This window comes from Phoca vitulina, unplaced genomic scaffold (assembly GCF_004348235.1).
Source record: "Phoca vitulina isolate PV1807 unplaced genomic scaffold, GSC_HSeal_1.0 scaffold2, whole genome shotgun sequence".
Taxonomy (NCBI): domain Eukaryota; kingdom Metazoa; phylum Chordata; class Mammalia; order Carnivora; family Phocidae; genus Phoca; species Phoca vitulina.
In genome coordinates, this window is record NW_022589705.1 from 50,964,415 (window position 1) to 50,985,481 (window position 21,067).

General features: G+C 38.7%; 1 protein-coding gene and 2 pseudogenes across 18 annotated transcripts in view; 1 reads left to right on the forward strand and 2 right to left on the reverse strand.

The window, feature by feature from the left end:
• Positions 1 to 21,067, forward strand: part of DOCK7 (dedicator of cytokinesis 7) — a 215,382-nt gene that overhangs the window by 5,695 nt on the left and 188,620 nt on the right. For all 18 annotated transcript variants that reach the window (XR_004302160.1, XM_032427391.1, XM_032427399.1 and 15 more), the window contains exon 2: positions 20,507 to 20,612. Coding sequence is in view for 17 of the 18 variants with exons in the window: in XM_032427391.1 (XP_032283282.1) it covers positions 20,507 to 20,612 (106 nt within the window). In the remaining variant the exon portion in view is untranslated. The remainder of the gene's footprint in view (positions 1 to 20,506; positions 20,613 to 21,067) is intronic.
• On the reverse strand, positions 10,267 to 10,375 carry LOC116626755 (annotated as a pseudogene).
• LOC116646678 lies at positions 14,044 to 15,449 on the reverse strand (annotated as a pseudogene).

Sequence of the window (21,067 nt, forward strand, 5' to 3'; positions counted from 1 at the left end):
TGAGCCTGTAAGGTATCCCTTCCCTAAAGTTTACCTATTTTTTTTTGTCCTTTGGACCCTATTACCTTTCCACCTCCCCCAGAACCTTGATCTCATAATTTTTCCTTTCCTTTCTAGCATCTTCAGTCTGTTTCTTTTTATGGATCTTTCCTTTAAACCATAAGACTTATTATGCCTTTCTCATCATAAAACAAAGAACCATTGAATCTTCTGGCATTTCTAGCTGCCAACCAGTCATTCCTTTTTTTCTAGTCACATTTCTCACATGTATGTGGTGCAGTCACAACCACTTTCTGCTTGTTCTCATCAGTCTCTGGGCCATATGGCTGTGCTTCCCGTGGTACTTTATGTGTACTTGAATTATGGAACGCCTGAGGACTAGGAGCCTTTGACTTTTTTCTTCATCACTGATTTCATGAGCTACTGTTTTCTGGGTTTTGTCTTTTTAATTTTTCTTGCCCTCATCCCCCATACCCCCATTTTCCCTCTACTTTATACTGCTTTTCAGAGCTCTTTGACGACTGGTCTGTGTCTTTTTATCTCTCGTGTCGGGCACAGAATCTTGTGGTAACTGGACATGTAAGAATTGTTTGAATGAATGCCATCCTGCCACATTGGAGCATCTTTTATTATCTCACTTCTAAATGACCTCAGTGGGGCCAGAGCTGATCTAGTCTCTTACCTCCTGTAATTCAAATGTGTTGCAAATGAAGTCTCCCTAAAATACAGCTTTTATCATGGCATTCTTTTGTTCAAGAATATTATAGTAGCTTCCTACAGTGTTAAGCCCAAACTCTTGCTTGATTTTAAAGTCATCTATAATCTGGTCCTTTTCTTGTTGACTTATTCTCTAGCTTACATTTTGGACCAATCAGTCTAACGTTTTCCTTGTACCCTCACAAATGCTCTGCTCATTTCCAACTCTGTAACTGTTCCGTTTGTTTTTTTTTTCTTTTTGATATATCCTTTCTCTTCTTTTCTAAATCTTACCCTTTTCTGCAGAGCACTCCAATCCACTATCCTTACTTTTGGAAAAACCATTTCCTTGCTTTTCTTTTTTTTTTTTTTTTTAAGATTTTGTTTATTTATTTGACAGGGAGAGACACAGCGAGAGAGGGAACACAAGCAGGGAGAGTGGGAGAGGGAGAAGCAGGCTTCCCGCTGGGCAGGGAGCCCGATGCGGGGCTCGATCCCAGGACCCTGGGATCATGACCTGAGCTGAAGGCAGACGCTTAACCGACTGAGCCACCTAGGCGCCCCTCCTTGCTTTTCTTTTTTTTTTTTAAAGATTTTATTTATTTATTTGACATAGAGAGAGACAGCGAGGGAGGGAACACAAGCAGGGGGAGTGGGAGAGGGAGGAGCAGGCTTCCTGTGGAGCAGGGAGCCCGATGCGGGGCTCGATCCCAGGATCCTGGGATCATGACCTGAGCCGAAGGCAGACGCTTAACGACTGAGCTACCCAGGCGCCCCTCCTTGCTTTTCTTTTTTAAGATTTTATTTATTTATTTGAGAGAGAGACAGAGCACAAACCAGGGGAGGAGCAAGGCAGAGGGAGAGGGACAAGCAGAGGCAGAGGGAGAGGGACAAGCAGAGGCAGAGGGAGAGGGACAAGAAGATGCTTAACTGACTGAGCCACCCAGGCGCCTCCATTTCCTTGCTTTTCTTTTTTTTTTTTTTTAAGATTTTATTTATTTATTTGACAGAGAGATAGCGAGAGAGGGAACACAAGCAAGGGGGAGTGGGAGAGGGAGAAGCAGGCTTCCCGCTGAGCAGGGAGCCTGATGCGGGGCTCCATCCCAGGACCTTGGGATCATGACCTGAGCTGAAGGCAGACGCTTAACCGACTGAGCCACCCAGGCGCCCCATCCTTGCTTTTCTTTATTCTTTCCAGCTATGAGTGCATTTCTAAGTAAAAGCATTTTTTCTGTTTTTGAATTCATTTGAATATAATCTTATTGTATGTTGTATGTTTTTTTGTCTTGCTTGTTTTGTTCAAAATTACATCTGTGAGATTCATTCATAATGTTCCAAGTAGTTGGAGTTCATTCTTTTTTCTTTATATTATTTCATTGAATAAATATACCATGATTTTCCATTCTACAGTAGATGGGCATTTGGATTGTTTCCAGTTTTTGGCTATTAGAAACAATGTTCCTATGAACATTCCTATACATATATTTTGGTATGCATGTGCATGAATTTCTCTAGGGTATACTCAGGTATGGGATTGCTGGTCCTTAGGTATTCTTTATTGCTCCTCATAGCAGTTTTATTTATCATGGAGTTTATTAGGTAATACCAAACTGTTTTCTAAGATAGCTGAAGAAACATACACTCCCACAGTAGTGTTGCTGTGCCCAGTTGGCACCACTTGGTATTGTCAACTTTGTCATTTTTGCCAATCTGATGGATGTATGCATGATGCTATCTTACTGTAAAAGTTCTCATTTCTATTTACTTGATTACTATTGAGATTGAGCTCTGTTTTGTATGTGTATTGACTATTTGAATATACTCTTTTGTAAATTGCCTATTTAAATCTTTTGCATTCTCTCCCCTTTTTTCCTTTGTATTATTCTTTTTCTTATTGATTTGTGTGAGTACTTTATATATATTCAGTGTATTAATCCATTGAATGATATTATGTGTTGCAAATATCTTTTTTCACCCTGTGGTTTTTTAAAAATTCTTTTTATGGAGTCTTTTGAAAACTAAGTCCTCAGCTGTTTTTTTCTTTTTTTCTTTTTTAAGATTTATTTATTTTAGAGAGAGTGAGAGAGCGCAGGGAGGGGCAGAGGGAGAGGGAGAGAGAGAATCTCAAGCAGGATCCGTGCTGAGAACGGAGCCCTACTCGGGGCTCCATCTCATGACCCTAAGATCATGACCTGAGCGGAAATCAAGAGTTGAATGCTCAACTGACTAAGCCACCCAGGCACCCCAACTAAGTTCTCAGTTTTTTTTTTTTTTTTTTTTAAGATTTTATTTATTTATTTGATAGGGAGATAGAGCCAGAGAGCACCAGCAGGGGGAATGGCAGAGGGAGAAGAAGAAGCAGGCTCCCTGCTGAACAGGGAGCCCGATACGGGAGGCTCTATCCCAGGACCCTGGGATCATGACCTGAGCCAAAGGCAGATGCTAAACCAACTGAACCCAGGCGCCCCTAAGTTCTCAGTTTGAATACACTTTTATCAGTTTTTCTCTCTCTCTCTTTTCTAATGGTTAGTACTTTTGAGGTCCTGTTTAAGGAATATTTTCCTACCCTGTGGTCATTAAGATATTCATCTGTATTATCACAAACCTTCTAGTTACCTCCTTTATATTTAGGTTTATATTCCACTTGACTTGATATGTGTATGGTGTGAAATTTTAATTTTTTTCCAAATAGATTATCCTTTCCCCATTGACCTGCCCTGCCACCTCTATAATAGATTGTGTGTCCTTATTTGTGGGTCTTTGTCTGGGTTCTCTCTTTTGTTCCATTGGTTTGGTTATACATATTTTCACCAATTATAAACAATTTTAATTATAATAAGTCTTGGAATTTGGTAGAATAACTCCCCCCACCATTTAAGAGTTTCTTGACTTCTCTTAGCCCTTTGAATTTCCTTGTATATTTTAGAATCTATTAAAAAACAAAAAATCCCCAAGTCCTGTTCGAATTTGATTGGGATTACATTGAATCTATATATCAGTTTTGCAGAGAAATGATGTCCTTATAATATTGAGTTTTCAAACCTTGGTCATGGTGTATCCCTTCATTTACTTAGGTCTTCTTTATATCATACAACAAAATTTTATAATTTTCTCTGTAAGGTTCATGCATATCCTTTGTTAGATTTATTTCTAGGTATATAACCATTTTGTATCCAGCTATATACCTTGCTAAACATGTCAATTCTAAAAATGTATCTGTGGTGGACGCCTGGGTGGCTCAGTCTGTTAAGCATCTGCCTTTGGCTCAGGTCATGATCCCAGGCTCGTGGGATCGAGTCCCGCATGGGCCTCCTTGCTCAGTGGGGATCCTGCTTCTCCCTCTGCTTGCCACTCCCCCTGCTTGTGCTCTCTCTCTGACAAATAAATAAATAAAATCTTTAAATAAATAAATAAAAATAAAGTGAAACTTGAAAGTTATTTAAAAAAATGTATCCGTGAATTTTGTATTTTCTGTGTCATCTGGAACTTATGAATTTTTGTTCCTTTCCAAACCTTATAGCTGATTTACATTTTTGTCTTGTCCTGTGGACGGTTATCTTGTATTACTATGTGGATTATTACCATTTCTGTTTAACATCGTACTAATACTGAGCATCCTCATTTTGCTTATGACCTCAGAGGGAAAGCTTTCTATGTTTCACTTCATAGTAAGCCTAATGGTTGCTGTAGGTTCTTTTGTACATACCTTTTTAATCTGAGTTGCCTAGAAAACAGAGACTGAGACAAGGATTAAGAGTTGAGGATTTACTGGGAGGCATAATCCCGGGGCATCAAGAGAAAAGGGAAGTGAGGCAGAGATGGGGAAACAATGTAAGGTGATACCTTATCTTATTGGCCACTGCTTCACAAAGAGCTGGAGAGAGACTGTTTTCGGCAGGTATGCTGGCTTGGTCACACAGGCTATCTTTGGACAGAGGGACAGTTTCTCACATCAGTAGATAGAGGAGTCTGGAAGAAGAAGAAATTGATCTACCTGCTTTTCTCTTGCATCCTGTTTTCCATTAGTCACCTCCATCTCCTCAGAGAGTGAACTTCCCTTCACTTCTAGGTTGCATCATAGAGCCCTTTGGCAAGCAGTCTAGATGTGTCACTACTTTTTCAGTGGCTTTTTACAGAGGAGACTTTTTGGTTGCATTTGACAGAAACACCAGTCAGATTAATTTGCTTATAACTGAGTACATCAGATCTCAGGATACCGAGGGTATCAGCAGCCTCTTCTCTTCGTGTCTGTGATAGATTTTCCACTAAATGGTTACAATGAGAGTTGACAGACCCAGGCTCAAATCCTACCATTTAGTGCTGGCAGAAAAGATTCAGGAGCTCCATCGTTGGTTTGGCTTGTGTCACATGTTCCTGCTTGAACCAGTTGCTGTGTTTAGGGGTTAGGGGATGCTGGCCATTCCTGGGTGACATGTCATTCTCCTTGGCTTGAGGAGAGATGTGATGGTGTCAGCCCCACCCAATCTCAAGTAATGAGTTCTTTGCCAAAAAGAAGAGGTTTCTAACCAAAAGAAAGAGGGGGAAGGTAAATGCTGGTCACACCAAAACAACTGGTATTCTTTAAGTTTGGTCATTGTAACTTGTTCAGCTTCACGATAATTATTTAAATATATAGCAATATAGTCAGTTGTACTACCTGTTAAAATTTATATGTAACTGATGAATCCAAAAATATAAAGAAAAGCAGTGTAATGTGAAGCAGCTGTGGATCCCTGTTCCTTAACTTTAAGTTTAGCTCTGATCTTAATGCCAACTCAGCCTTCCCGGGAAGGTCTGCTTGGTTTTTGCGATTTGGCTTTCCCAGGCTCTTTTCTGCTGTAGTTCTGCATCATCATGAGGTGTTTCTCATTTATCCTCTGCGACCAGAAAACTGCACTCATATCAGCCATTTAATGATTTTAATAAACTTTGCTGAAGGTAAGGGATTGTGGTAAGGAGCCTAAGGGTGCAAGACTTTCTTTGAGACTCCACTTTGGCTCTCCTCTTTTCCTGTCTTCACATTCTTTCTCCAACTGCAAAGCAATGTCTTCCTCTCATCTTCATAGAGCAGTTACAGCCAGGCCCAGCCTCTCTCTTTTTTTTTTTTTTTTAAGATTTTATTTTTATTCATGAGAGACAGAGAGAGAGAGAGAGAGAGGGGCAGAGGCAGAGGCAGAGGGAGAAGCAGGCTCCCCGCTGAGCAGGGAGCCCGATGTGGGGCTCAGTCCCAGGACGCTGGGATCATGACCTGAGCCGAAGGCAGACGCTTAACCGACTGAGCCACCCAGGTGCCCCTGTGTTTGAATAAGGAATTGGCAAACTTCCACAGCAACTACACCATTTTACGTTTTCATCAGCAATGTATGAGAGTTCAGATTTTTCCACATCCTGCTAACACTTGTTAATTGTTTTCTTTTTGACTGTAGGCATTCTAATGAGTGTGAAATGACATTTCATTGTGGTTTTGATTTGCATTTCCCTGATTTGTGATGGTTTTTCTTGTGCTTATTGGCCATTCACGTATCTTCTTTGGTGAAATATCTATTCCTATCTTTTGCTCATTTTTAAATTGGGTTATTTATCTTGTTTTTGAATTGTAGGAGTTTTTTATATGTTCAGAATACAAATCTTTTATTAGATATATGAATTACAAATATTTTCTACCTGCTTTGTTTCTTCATTTTCTTTTTTTTTTTTTAATATTTTATTTATTTTATTTGATAGAGAGAGACACAGCGAGAGAGGGAACACAAGCAGGGAGAGTGGGAGAGGGAGAAGCAGGCTTCCCGCGGAGCAGGGAGCCCGATGTGGGGCTCCATCTCAGGACCCTGGGATCATGACCGGAGCCGAAGGCAGACGCTTAACGACTGAGCCACCCAGGCGCCCCTGTTTCTTCATTTTCTTAATGGTGAAGTTTGAAGCACAGAGATTTTAAATTTTGATGAAGTCCAATACATCAATTTTTTTTCTTATGTGGATGGTGATTGTGGTGTTATTCTCTAAGACTACTTAATTCATGGTCAAGATTTCCTTCTCTGTTTTCTTCTACAAGTTTTTATAGTTTAGCTCTTACTTTAGGTTAAGGATCCATTTGCATTGATTTTTGTGCATACTGTGAGATGAGGATCTAAATTCATCTTTTATGGGGCTCCTGGCTGGCTCAGTCGGTGGAGCGTGCAACTCTTGACCTTGGGTTTGTGAGTTCGAGCCCTGCATTGGGTGTAGAGGTTACTTAAAAATAAAAAAAAATCTTTAAATTTATCTTTTGCATGTGAATGTTCTATTGCGACACTCTTTGTTGCAAAGACTATTCTTGTCTCATTGCATTGTCTTGGTACCTTAAAAAATCAGGTGACCATAAATGTGTTTATTTCTTTTTTTTTTATTATGTTATGTTAATCACCATACATTACATCATTAGTTTTTGATGTAGTGTTCCATGATTGATTGTTTGCGTATAACACTCAGTGCTCCATGCAGTATGTGCCCCCTTTAATACCCATCACCAGGCTAACCCATCCCCCCACCCCCCTCCCCTCTAGAACTCTCAGTTTGTTTCTCAGAGTCCATAGTCTCTCATGATTCTATGTGTTTATTTCTTGATACTCAATTCTGTTTCATTGATCTGTGTCTTTTTTTTTTTTTTTTTAGATTTTTTTTTTTTTTTTTAAAGAGAGAGACACAGTGAGAGAGGGAACACAAGCAGGGGGAGTGGGAGAGGGAGAAGCAGGCTTCCTGCAGAGCAGGGAGCCTGATGCGGGGCTCGATCCCAGGACCCTGGGATCATGACCTGAGCTGAAGACAGACGCTTAACAACTGAGCCACCCAGGTGCCCTGATCTGTGTGTCTTTTCTTAACACCAATACCATACTCTTCTGATTAGTGTTACTTTATAGTAAATTTTGAAATCCAGAAGTGTGAGTCCTCCAACTTTTTACTTCTTTTTCGAAATTGTTTTGTTCATTCTGGATTTTTTCCATTTACATAAGCATTTTAGGATCAACATCAATATAAGGTTTGCCAATTTCTGCAAATTTCCCCCTTTGGGGATTTTGATATGGATTATGTTGAATCTGTAGATTAGTTTTGGGGAGAATTGCCAACTGAATCATATTGAGTCTTCAGATCCACAAACACAGACTGTCTCTTCATTTATTTATTTATTTATTTATTTAGATTTTATTTATTTATTTATTTGAAAGAGAAAGAGAGAGAGAGAGAAACAGCATGAGAGGGGAGAGGGTAAGAGGGAGAAGCAGGCTCCCTGCTGAGCCAGGAGCCCGATGTGGGACTCGATCCCAGGACTCTCGGATCATGACCTGAGCCGGAGGCAGTCGCTTAACCAACTGAGCCACCCAGGCGCCCCGTCTCTTCATTTATGGAGATATTATTTGATTTCTCTCAGCAAAGTTTTGAAGTTTTCAGTATGTAAGTCTTGTACTTCTTTTGTTAAATATGTTTCTAAGTATTGTTTCTGATGTTATGATGAAAGTGAAAAATTATTTTTGGTTTTTCGTTGCTAGTATATAGAGATACAGTTGATTTTTGAACATTGAACTTATATCCTCTGCCTTTGCTGAACTTATTAGTTCTAGGAGTTTTTTTGTGGGTTCCTTAGGATTTTCTGCATACAGGATCATGTTGTCTGTGAGTAAAGAGTTTTATTTCTTCCTTTTTCATCTGAACACCCTTAATTTGTTTCCATATCTTTCCTTCCTTCTCCTGCTGCACTGGCTAGAACTTCTAGTACAGTGTTGAATAGTGAGAGCAGACATCCTTGCTTTCTCCCTAGTCTAACGAGAAAAGCATTCAGACTTTCACCATTAAGTATGATGCTATTTGTAGGCAGGTGCTGTAGGAAAAGGAAGGAGAAGACAAAGATTTGAGAAGTATTTAAGAGTTAGAATGAACAGGACTTAGCAACTAATTGTATACAGGATATAATTTGTACGTTTGTGGGAGATTCTGGCTTTATTTTTATGAAGTAGGGTGGAATTGAAGATAAATTTATCTCCTTTTGGGAAGATTGACTTTTTACAGTAAAAGGTTTTCTCCCCCTCTCAGTTTTTATTTTAGTTGCCAATTTCAGATCAGTGTTAATTTTTCAAATGCTAAATTAAAAAAAAATTTTTTTCTGTAGTTATAAGTTAATATGTTCCATGAAGTTGGGAACAATGTTATCACCATGTTTTTGTTGAGGAAATTGAGATATGGTAGAATGCTATAGATAGAGTGATGGAGACATCCACGTCTCTTTCATACAGTGCTCTCTAAATCTTTGATTTAAATGTTATTCCAGAATTGTGTCAGATGGGATACATGAGTCATCGACATCTTTTTTTCTTTATCCTCCCCAAAAAGGAATTATGTCTTAAATGTTAAGTGTATTATATAGAAGGACTGTTTCTGTGCTTTGGTTTCACAAATCAACCTTTCTTTGTTTTTGTGTCTTAGGCCTTTAGTGGCTTCTGGCCCACTGTGAACCTAAATTCTTAAAGAATTTAACACAGGCTAACTGACAAGTGACAGGGACTCAGAAGGGAGTTTTATTTAGCCATCCTGAAAGATAGGAAACAGATCATAACAGTGGTGGTGGTTGTAATTACAGTGTTCCTATTAATATGTTAAGTGTATACACTAGACATTTTCACTGAGTATCTTTAGCTGACCTCATAGGCTAGGTTTTCAAGAACAGAGAGCTCATTAATATGAACTGTAGCTAGAATCATTTACCTTTGGAAACTTGCTTCCAAGGAAAGAGGCCTTAGGAGTTTTATGGATCTGAATTCAAACCCTGCCTCTCTATCTTTCATAAGCTTGTGAAAGTTACTTTATTTTTGAAGTTTATCTAAAAATATGTGTTTTTTCTGACTATAACGTAATATATGGTGCTGTAGAAAATTTGGAATACAAAAGGCCCAAAAGATTTCTTTTTCTTTTCATGCATAATTCTAGATTTAGAGAAAATTCTCTCATGGAGCTTGCATTCCAGTGATAATCTTTACAAATCTAGAAATAGCCTAAATGTCTACCAATAGAGATTGCTGGTTAAATATGTTCTGGTTCACCCATATCCTAAACTCTGTAGCAGATAGAAAGCCGGAGAGCAGTGTTTAAGAGTGGGGGCTCTATGTTCAGATCTTGGTTCTATTCCTTATTAGTTTTGTGACCTTAACCTCTTGATACTTAAATATCCTACTATAATGCCTACTTCACAGAGGTTTTCTGAGGATTAAATGGGGTATAACAAGTCTAACACATTATACAGTATCTGGCATATAAGTTGTAAATGCTTGATAAATATTGTTAGAGTATTATTAATTTTATGTGCTGATATGGAATGATTCCCAAGATATATTAAGTGTATAATGTAAGGTATCAAGAAAAGTTTTTTTTGTTGTTGTATGATGTCATATGTGGACATTAAAAAGTAGACACATATTTTTCTTGAAGGATACCTGATAAAATATTAAGTGGTTACATTTGGGAAATAGGATTGGGGATTGGATGGCGGTAGAGAGATGTACCGTTTGTTTTTACCTCTTTGTGAGGTTTGAGTTTTTTAATGCCAGGTATATATTCCTTTTGTTTACTTTTTGTGTGTCATCCTTGCACAGGGGCCATGCTAATCTTCTCTGTATCGTTCCAATTTTAGTATATGTGCTGCTGAAGCGAGCACTCCTTTTGTTTACTTTTTAAAAGATGTCTTCCTGGGGCGCCTGGCTGGCTCACTCAGTAGAGCATGTGACTCTTGATCTCAGGGTTGTGAGTTCAGGCCCCACATTGAGTGTGGAGTCTACTTTAAAAAAAAAAAAAAAGATGTCTTCCTTTATAGATTTATTTTCTTTGTCTTTTCTCTATGTTGGAAAATCTTCTTTCCTCTGCTACTTGTAATAACTTTATTTACATAATTGTGGAGTTTGAACATAGTTCTGGAACCAGCCCTTTGCAGAGAGGTTAAAGTCATATTAGAGACTGCTTTGAGATAAGTAAACATATCATATATCTTGTTTAAAAGGAGTTTCATGTATAATAGCAGAGCATTGTGTTTCCCTGTTTCACTTAATAAATGGGATAATGATGTCAGCAAGGCTCTTACAGAAACGGTTATATATTTAGAATTCTTCTGTGGATTCAGAGTTTTCCCCTCAGCAAATATTTACCTATTTGACAGTAATGGATAAAAAGGCATACTTCCTTGTCCTTTCCCAATCAATTAGAAACAATTGTACTTAACAGATTAGTTTACTCTGAAAGACATTTGGAAGATTCATATACTGAGTAGTCTCTAAATTCATTCTTCTGCCCTATCTCCTTTTCTCTCTCTGCACTCGTATGCCTGTGTCTCCGTTTCTTTCTCTCTCTCCATTGTCTCTAGACAGAGGATGTAAAGATTAATGGGGTGCAGTCCCTGTCCTTAAGAAGCTCACATCAGGGGGCGCCTGGGTGGCTCAGTCATTGAGCATCTGCCTCCGGCTCCGGTCATGGTCCCAGGGTCCTGGGATCGAGTCCCGCATTGGCCTCCCTGCTCGGCGGGAAGCCTGCTTCTCCCTCTCCCACTCCCCCTGCTTGTGTTCCCTCTCTCGCTGTGTCTCTCTGTCAAATAAATAAATAAAATCTTAAAAAAAAAAAAAAGCTCACATAAGTTGTTCCATTCTGGTATTCTTTCTGAACTACTTTTTGGGGCGGTGGGGGAGAATTATGAATTTCTCTCTATTCCCATTTTTTCAGTTCAGCTTTGAAAACATTTATTAAGTACTCAGGATGTGCCAGGCACTCTGGTAGAGGGTACACAGGTAAATGAAGTCCCCCCTTGCATTGCTTGGTTTCTTTCAAGGAGATAGGTAAGTAGATTTCAAAACAATTTGATAGATGCTATGTCTATGATATTGTTTGGTTATCACAGTGAGATAGTTTTTGGTAGAAAAGTGCCACCAGATTGAGTTAAAGAATATACATTTTCTTTAATGGCAGAAATTAACCTGCTTTGAGACATTTATACAAAATAAGAGCCAGCATAGCGTACTCCAGAAGTGAAGTTTCCTTGTCCTCCCTAATTCCTTAAGGAGGTTCAGAGGTGCCTCTGAAGTGTGAGAAAGTGCCAGACCTGAGAAGCCAAGTTCTTGATCCTTCACTGTTCCTTTTTTTCCTTCCACCATACTTTTTTTTTTTTTTAAGATTTTATTTATTTGACAGAGAGATAGAGAGAGAGAACAAGTAGGCAGAGAGGCAGGCAGAGGGAGAAGGGAGAAGCAGGCTCCCCGCTGAGCAAGGAGCCCGATGCGAGGCTCGATCCCAGGACCCTGGGATCATGACCTGAGCTGAAGGCAGCCGCTTAACCGACTGAGCCACCCAGGCGCCCCCCACCATACTTTTTATATTAGAGGGTTGCATTGGTATTCCAGAAGAACCTGCTTTGCAATTTATGTGCTTATATCAAAGAGAATGTTTACAAACATAGAGCTTTCCTAGTGCTGAAATCAGTCTCCCTGTTAGCAAGGCCAGGTTCTTAGTCCAAGGTGAAAAGCAGTCATCGGGCTAGTGGGCTGCCTGTCTAAATGAGCCCCTTAGTAACTCTGTTTCCTTGAATGTATATGGATACATATGATTACTTTGAAAGCACAGAGGAGGAGAAGCTAACCTGAGTGGAACAGAACAGAAATAATCAGGCAGGGCTTTATGGAGGACACGATATACTTCTTGAAGAGTACTTGCCCCGTCTGTACTCCATAATTAGTTTGCTAGTTTTGTACATTAAGGTAGAGTAATAATAACTGAAGAGTTTAAAGCTAAGTTACCAACATCATTTGCATCTCTAAAAATATAAGGACATTTCCTGCATTACTATAATACTGTTTTCACACATTAAAAAAACAGTAATTCTTAATAATGTAATACCTGTCCATGTTCAAATTGCTCATTATTCTCAGAAATGTCTTTTGTAGCTGGTTTGTTCGAACCAGGATCCAATTAGGAACCATTCATTACAGTTAGTTATATCTCTTAAGTTTTTTTTTTTCCTTCTTTTAAATAGACTATACTTTTTTTTTTTTATGCTAAAACTTAGCCCACTGTCTTTACTTATTTATTTACCATGACACTGATTTGTTGAAGAGACTTGCAGTACAGAATGACCTGCCTTCTGGTTTTTGTCTGATTGCTTCCTTTGGCACCAGCTTGTTCAGCCTGTTCTAGTGTTCTCTGTATTTCCTGTTAACTGGATGTTAGATGTACAGTTTGATTCAATTCAGGTTAAACATTTTTGGCACAGATACTTAGTAGGTAACACAGTGTTGCATTTCTTTAATCTATTGTTTTTGTTTTTTCCTGGTAAATTATTGATTTATTCAATGTCATTGCTACTCCTAGTAAAGCCTTTATTTGCAGGAGGTCAGCATCTGTATTAGATGGTAATGAATATTTTTAAAAAATTACAAATAGAACCTGGCATTATATCTAAGGTGAATACTTTTGATACTTGATATGTGTGTTTATATACACACACATCACACACATATATACCTACATACACACAGACACATTCATACAAACACAATAGATTACATATATACTGGATTGTGATGTAAACCTTATTTTGTACTCTGTGTCCTATTCAGAAAAGTTTGATGATCATTAGTCTAGAGGAACTGAGTCATTGTTTGTGAGCTGTGCTATATCTCTGCACTCCTTGGAGTGAGAATACCTCATCAAGGTAAATTCCTGTCTACTGGCATGGATAACTATTTACTGTTTCACATATTGGGGAAACCATGTGTGATAACAGAAACAAACAAACCAGCAGCTGCCATCATACCAAACTACATACTGTATCTTGGTTAAGGTCCTTAAATATACTCCTTTGAGTTTCCTAATTCATCCCAGGAAGGATTCAGGGCACTCCATTTTTTTTTTTTTTTTTTAATTTTTTTTCTTTTTTTTTTTTTTTTTTAGATTTTATTTATTTATTTGAGAGAGAGAGAGAATGAGAGACAGAGAGCATGAGAGGGAGGAGGGTCAGAGGGAGAAGCAGACTCCCTGCCGAGCAGGGAGCCCGATGCGGGACTCGATCCTGGGACTCCAGGATCATGACCTGAGCCGAAGGCAGTCGCTTAACCAACTGAGCCACCCAGGTGCCCAGGGCACTCCATTTTTTTTTTTTTTTTAAAGATTTTATTTATTTATTTGAGAGAGAGAGAATGAGAGACAGAGAGCATGAGAGGGGGGAGGGTCAGAGGGAGAAGCAGACACCCTGCCGAGCAGGGAGCCCGATGCGGGACTCGATCCCGGGACTCCAGGATCACGACCTGAGCTGAAGGCAGTCGCCCAACCAACTGAGCCACCCAGGCGCCCCCAGGGCACTCCATTTTTATGTTGTTACTTGCAAACACTTTTGCTTTGCTAGTTCTTGTATTAGATCTTCATACACTTGTGAGAAGAGGTCCTTTTCAGATTTTGTTCTGTCTAGGTAAACAGTTTCCCACCTGATGTCTTCATTTCTTCTCTGTGCTTTAGATACATGGGCCACATGTGGCCATCAAAGTACCCTGGGGGGTCTGGAGGCTTGTAGACCTTTATACTCCTCCTCCTTTTATATTCTTCGTATGGATTGGTCAGAAAGTAGCTTCTGTTCCATAGAGTGTCAAGGGGCTTATAGTTAAAGAGAAGGAAGCCTTTGATCATTAATATGGGAATTTCTCAGCATTTCCAGAGTCTGTTGATAGCAGTGAGTGTCTTGGGCTTTTTGTCCATCAGGAAATGGTGGATATCATTTTTTCCATGTTAAGTGCTTCAAGCACGTCATACTGCAGAAATCCATCTGTATTTGTCTGTCTCTCAGACTGTGGCTTAAAGAAATCATCCTGGGATATGATGCTGCAGTTTGGAAGGTATTTCTGCAGATTCTTAGCCAGTGTTGTCTTCCTGCCATTTGTCACAGTACTAATTCCAATGACAAATGTTTTCATAGTTAGCTTAGAAAATCATGTCTTCCTAAAAGTTTCCAGGTGCCAGTTCGAGTCCTCCCAAGCAAAGCAGCAGAAGCCCATAGTCCCTCCTTCCACACCCCTACCGGGTCATAGGTGGCCCACGTCTAACCTGTTGTTTTCTTTATTTTACTTCTCTTTATCTTTAATGCCAATGGTAGAACTGTGATTCCACCCATCAGTTACCAATCTTGGGCTTGGATAGTCACAACACTGGAGTATCAGCTGTTCTTTTCCTTTTTCCTTTGGGGATTTTTAGCCAGCCCTTTTTTGCCTTGTCTCTGATGTATTCTCTTACCTGGTATATTCCATGGTATATCCTCTTACCCTTCACTTCTTCCCTGACTTTTATTTTATATATAAACAGTTACAGTTCCAAGAGATCTTATTTCTTCTATTGGTCCCATGGAGAATGAGTAGAGATGAAAGAGGCCCAGGTTGGTCATTCTGGATATCATGGGTTAGATGGGGCATCTGAAAGTGGGAAGAGGTTAGAGGAAAGATTAAATACAACATAATTTCCCTCAGGATGTGAGTCCTTTATTGGTTATTTCCAGTGTCCTATGGTGAATGGCCTTAGTGTTTTCTTTTGTGAAAATTGTAATGCATGTTGACATAATGAGGGAGCTTGTGGAAATGGAGAGAGTTGATCAGGAGACAAATAGGTCAAGTATTCAATCAGTTCTTTTGAGAGGGGAAGAAGGTATTCCCTTATAATTTAGGAGCATAAGTAACTATGGAATTTTTGACCTATTCTTTCTACTTTGCAGTTAATATATTTTTTAAAGATTTTATTTATTTGACAGAGAGAGAGCACGTGAGTGCATGCATAAGCAGGGGGAGTGGAGGAGGTAGAGGGAGAAGCAGGCTCCCTGCGGGGCTTGATCCCAGGACTCTGAGATCATGACCTGAGCCGAAGGCAGACACCCAACCGACTGAGCCACCCAGGCGCCCCTGTAGTTAATATTAGTAGCTTATTAGAAGTAAAAAAGGACTTCCCTGTATTTCCCTACAGTAGAGCTATCACTAGGAGTAGGAAAAATTATTATTATATTATTATTATTATTTTTAAAGATTTTATTTATTTGAGAGAGAGAGAGAGCACGCACAAGTGGTGAGGAGGGGCAGAGGGAGAAGGAGAAGCAGACTAATTCCAATGACAAATGTTTTCATAATTAGCTTTGAAAATCATGTCTTCCTAAAGTAGGTAAAGGGAGGTAGATGCCAGGCTCCATCCCAGGACCCTGGGATCATGACCTGAGCTGAAGGCAGAAGCTTAACTGACTGAGCCACCCAGGTACCCCAGAGTAGGAAAAATTATTATGGGAAAAAGCAGTCTACGGTAGGCCCCCATTATCCACAGTTTCACTTTCTGTGATCAGCCTCAGTCAGGGAACAGATGCTCCTCCTTCTGAGGATTCAGCATCTCTCTTCTCAGTAGGAGCCTAACGCCGCGTCCCAGTGCCTAAGTCATTCCCCTCACTTCATCCCATCACATAGGCATTTAATCTCACATCATCACAAGAAGGGTGAAGATAATATAGTAAGATATTTTGAGAGACCACATTCACATAACTTTTATGACGATATATTGTTACAGTTGCTCTGTTATTGTTGTTAATCTCTTACTTTGCCTCATTTGTAAATTAGACTTTGTCATAGGTATGTACATACAGGGAAAAGCATATAGATAGGGTTCGGTAAAATGCACAGTTTCAGGCGTCCACTGGGGGTCTTGGAACTATTTCCCATGAGTAAGGAAGGACTACTGTCTAGTAAAGGATTTTAACTGATATCAGGAACTATATTCATCATATTTTTTGTCTTGCATACTTTGGACCATAATATGGTTAAGAGTATTATTTTTCATTTGGGAAAATTTCCTCACTACCATTCTATGAAATCTTCTCATATAGAGAGGGTCTCAGTGTAAATACATCTCTTGTTTAGGTTATATTTTTATTGCTATTATAGCCCATTTTAGAAATGGTTTTTATTCTCAAATTATTACTAATTTTCTTTTTTTGGGAAATTATGTAATGTAGAAATAAGACAAATATTTGTAGCATGGGGATTATCTTTTGTATATCTCTGTTAGTCAAGAAAGAATCATCTCTTTTTTCAGGTAATCATATTTCATTTATTTTAAGTTTCACTGCTTAACATCTTCTGAAATCAGGGTATGTCTTCCAATTAATTGATGGTATGGTGGTTAATTGGCAAGGTTTTTCTTTCTTAGCTATACATGAAGTAATGGCAGGTCTTAATAATTAGTGACATCTTGAATTTGATGAAATTCAGATAACTCATGGTTTAGCCCAGAAACAGTGAGGTAGTGCTGAGGTTGATAGACTGAGTTGAGTAGCACTGAGGAAGAGACGCATAAAGAGACATAGAATACTGATTCTATGTCTGTCTGTGAAAAAGCTTTTTCATATTCTCATCTAAGTCTTGACAAAAGGATCAGGAGATTTTAAGGCCTTTAAACTTTAAACACAATAAAGAACACACAATATGTAGGCTTCATTAAAAGACCCAAGGGGAGGGGCACCTGGGTGGCTCAGTCGGTTAAGTGTCTGACTTCGGCTCAGGTTGTGATCCTGGAGTCCCAGGATAAAGCCCCGCATTGGGCTCCTTGCTCAGGGGGGAGTCTGCTTCTCTCTCTCCCTCTGCTCCTGCTCTCTTGCTCACTCATTCTCTGTCTCAAATAAGTAAAATCTTTAAAAAAATGAATGAATGAATAAATAAATAAAAGGCCTAAGGGGAATTCTAAACTGAAATGAACTTCCTTGTCTTTTCACATCTGGTGGAAAGTGGAAAGTACAGAGAGTTCCTTTACACGTTTCCCCAGCAGATTTCCTTTATTTTTATTTTATTTATTTATTCATTAAAGATTTTATTTATTTATTTGACAGAGAGAAAGAGAGAGAGTGCACACACACACAGGCAGGGGGAGTGGCAGAGGCAGAGGGAGAAGCAGGCTCCCCGCTGAGCAGGGAGCCTGATGTGGGGCTCCATCCCAGGACCTTGGGATCATGAGCTGAGCCGAAGGCAGATGCTTAACCAACTGAGCCACCCAGGCGCCCCAAGTTTCCCTTATTTAAAAAAAATTTTTTTTATTTTTATTTTTTATGTATTTATATTTTTTTAAGATTTTATTTATTTGACAGAGAGACACAGCGAGAGAGGGAACACAAGCAGGGGGAGTGGGAGAGGGAGAAGCAGGCTTCCCGCCGAGCAGGGAGCCTGATGCGGGGCTCGATCCCAGGACCCTGGGATCATGACCTGAGCCGAAGGCAGATGCTTCATGACTGAGCCATCCAGGCACCACCCCCCCCAATTTTTTTTTTTTTAATTTTAGTATTTAAGTACGCTCCACTCCCAGGGTAGAGCTCAGTGCGGGGCTTAAACTCATGACGCCGAGATTAAGACCTGAGCTGAAATCAAGAGTCGGATGCTTAATCCACTGAGCCACCCAAGGTGCCCCAAGTTTCCCTTACTGTTAATACACTGCATTAGTGCGGTACATTTTATAATTTATGAGCCAGTATGGATATATTATTATTAATGACCATCCATGGACTACATTGGGTTTGCTCTTTGTGTTGTACCTTCTGTTAGTTTTGACAGATGCATGAGGACATCTGTTTACATTATAGAATCATGCAGAGTAATTTCACTGCCCTTTAAATCCCCTGTGTACTACTTTCTTAGCCCTTCCTTCTCCCCCTCCAGCCCTGGCAATCCCTGGTTGTTGTTTTTTTTAATTGTCTCCATAGTTTTGCCTTTTCCAGAATGTCATATAGTTGGAATTGTACAGTACACAGGCTTTTCAGATTGGCTTGTTTCACTTGCAGGATTCTTTTAAGGTTCTTCCATGTCTTTTGTGGCTTGATAACATATTTCTTTTTATTGCTGAATAATATTGCATTGTATGGATGTGCTGCAGTTTATATATCCATTTACCTATTGAAGGATGAACTTCTAGGTTTCAGCAATTATGAAGAACAAATTAGCCTTTTATAAAACACAGAAATGGTCTAAAGTACCTCAAATCACCCATTAAAAAAAGTTGAGCTAATTCAGTATCTTGAGACTTACTAATAACTTTTTTTTACCTTTGTATCAAAAATTTCTACTTGAGTAATAGGCTCAAAACAGGCTGAGTAAATATGTGTGGAATGGTTGAACATGAAAAAAGGAAGGAGGTATGGAAGAGAAGAAGGTGGGGGAAAGATTGTATCATAAATCTGGATATTTTTTGGAAAATGAGATTGTTTAGAAATTCAGCTGGAGATTTGTATGGGGACCAACATGTTCAGGGCTCTGAATTCAGCCTCTGGTTTGAGAACACTGCAGAACAAAAGCATCAGGCTGGCCCAGAAATCAGGTCATTAGACCTATTTCAATTTATTTGCAGTAGAATGATTGGAGAAAGTAGGGTTTAGTTTTTGGAAAAGAGTAAAAAAAACCCAGAAGGCTAGTTTTATAAAATAAGGAAGTGGACAGTTGATGATCATAGTGTAGAGGTTAGATATTGACTACAGAAAAACAATTGCACAAAATCTATGGATAGTGGTGTTTGTTTTGTGTTCTTAAGTTATAATTTCTTTTTTTATTTTTGAGTTCTTATTTCTATTTAATAAAAATGTTACTAATGTGAGGAAGTTGCTAGTTACTGGATTTGGGACTCATTGAATATTTTGCTTTATAGTTTTGTGAAATATGAGGAATATGGAGAATGATGAGGTATAAAGTCATTTGAATTTCTAAAATATTTTTGTTTTAGAAATGCCATGTAAGTAAATTTGAAATACTAGTATGCCCCCAAGGGTTAGTAACCAGCTTGAAGTGGTGGAACTTCTAAACTCTAATCCTAATTCAAATAAAGACTTAATCTGTTGTATTATGGTAATGCTTTTGTGGTTTACTTCATTTGTCAGAAAGTTCAGTAATACTGTATATTTCATAGGACTAACCAGTCACCTGTTTTGAGCGCTGCATGCTAAATATTTTAGGGAAAACAATGATGAATGAAACCACTGCCTCTGTTTATATAGAGCATACATAAAATGTGGAAAAATAACTAGGGAGGAGGAAAATGCATTAGATTATAAATGCTCTAAGAGTTTCAATGAAGGGTGGTAATTTTAGTTGGGGTGAGCCAAGACGTTTGTATGCATGTCTTGGTATTTGAGTTTAGCCTAAAAACTAGTTAAGGATTGAATTTGTGAGTATAGAAGAGAAACAGCTTTGTGGGAAGCAATTTATGTTCACTGACAAGAATTTGGGAAAGGACACGCAAGGCAGGAAAGGTGATTAGGGTCAGATTATGGAAAGCCATTAATGCCAGAGTATTAAGGCCGATTTCTATTAGTTAAGTAAAAATAGGGGATAGTTTTCTGGGACATGAATGAGGAGCTAGTGATATTAGAAAGGAAAGAGGAGTTTTTTTTTCTTCCTAATTCTTTGTTTATAAAATATTTTAGAATTTTATATCCTTAAGATATGTACATTTTAATATATATATGTATATCTGTCTTATTATAGCTTCCTGCTGTGTTGAAAGCCAAAGTATGTTTCCTGAAATGCCAGATACAAAAAAAGCCTTCTGTAAGTTGGCTGTCACTTTTGTGTCCTACATCAGCATAAAGATGTTCTACTGTAATTATAGGCAGTATTTACTCAAGTATCTTATGAATTTATGGCCCTGTTGATACTCTGAGATTTTGTTGGTTTTTAAATGAATATTTAATATACTTAGTTTCCTTCCATTTTAAACGTGGTTGTTTTCTTTTTAAATAATATATTTACTTTCTTTGTTATAGAACTGTGGCTGCTGAAGTCAGGAAGCAGATCTCTGGACAATACAGTGGTTCTCCTCAACTGCTCAAAAACCTCAACATTGTTGGCAATATATCCCATCATACCACAGTAAGTAACATATTTAAAATCTGGGATGTTAACTGGCACATTACTGAGAAGGCTGTGAAAAAATAGTGGAAAGACGAACCAGTGGATTGGGCTCCATCACTAGTCTCATAATCTGATTTGCTGCTACCCCTCTCTTTCCTGAAATTTGAGTTGGGGAAGAGTGTTAGGAGGTGTCATACAGGTGCTGATTTCCTAGTCAACTCTGAAACTTTACATTCAGGATTTATCAACTCTGGAATTTTATGGTTAAGTCTCCCCAGATCCAAGGTGATTCATTATAGGAAAATTTAGGAATCTATTCTGGAAATAGGTACTGAAGGAAATATTAAATAATTACATAGATTTGTAGTATTATCTGTCCCCTTTTATAGAAGGGAATATACAGTTACTGAATCATTGCCTTAGCCAGTTACTATGTCAGAGGTATAAGCATATGTGTTCTTATTAAGGAAACT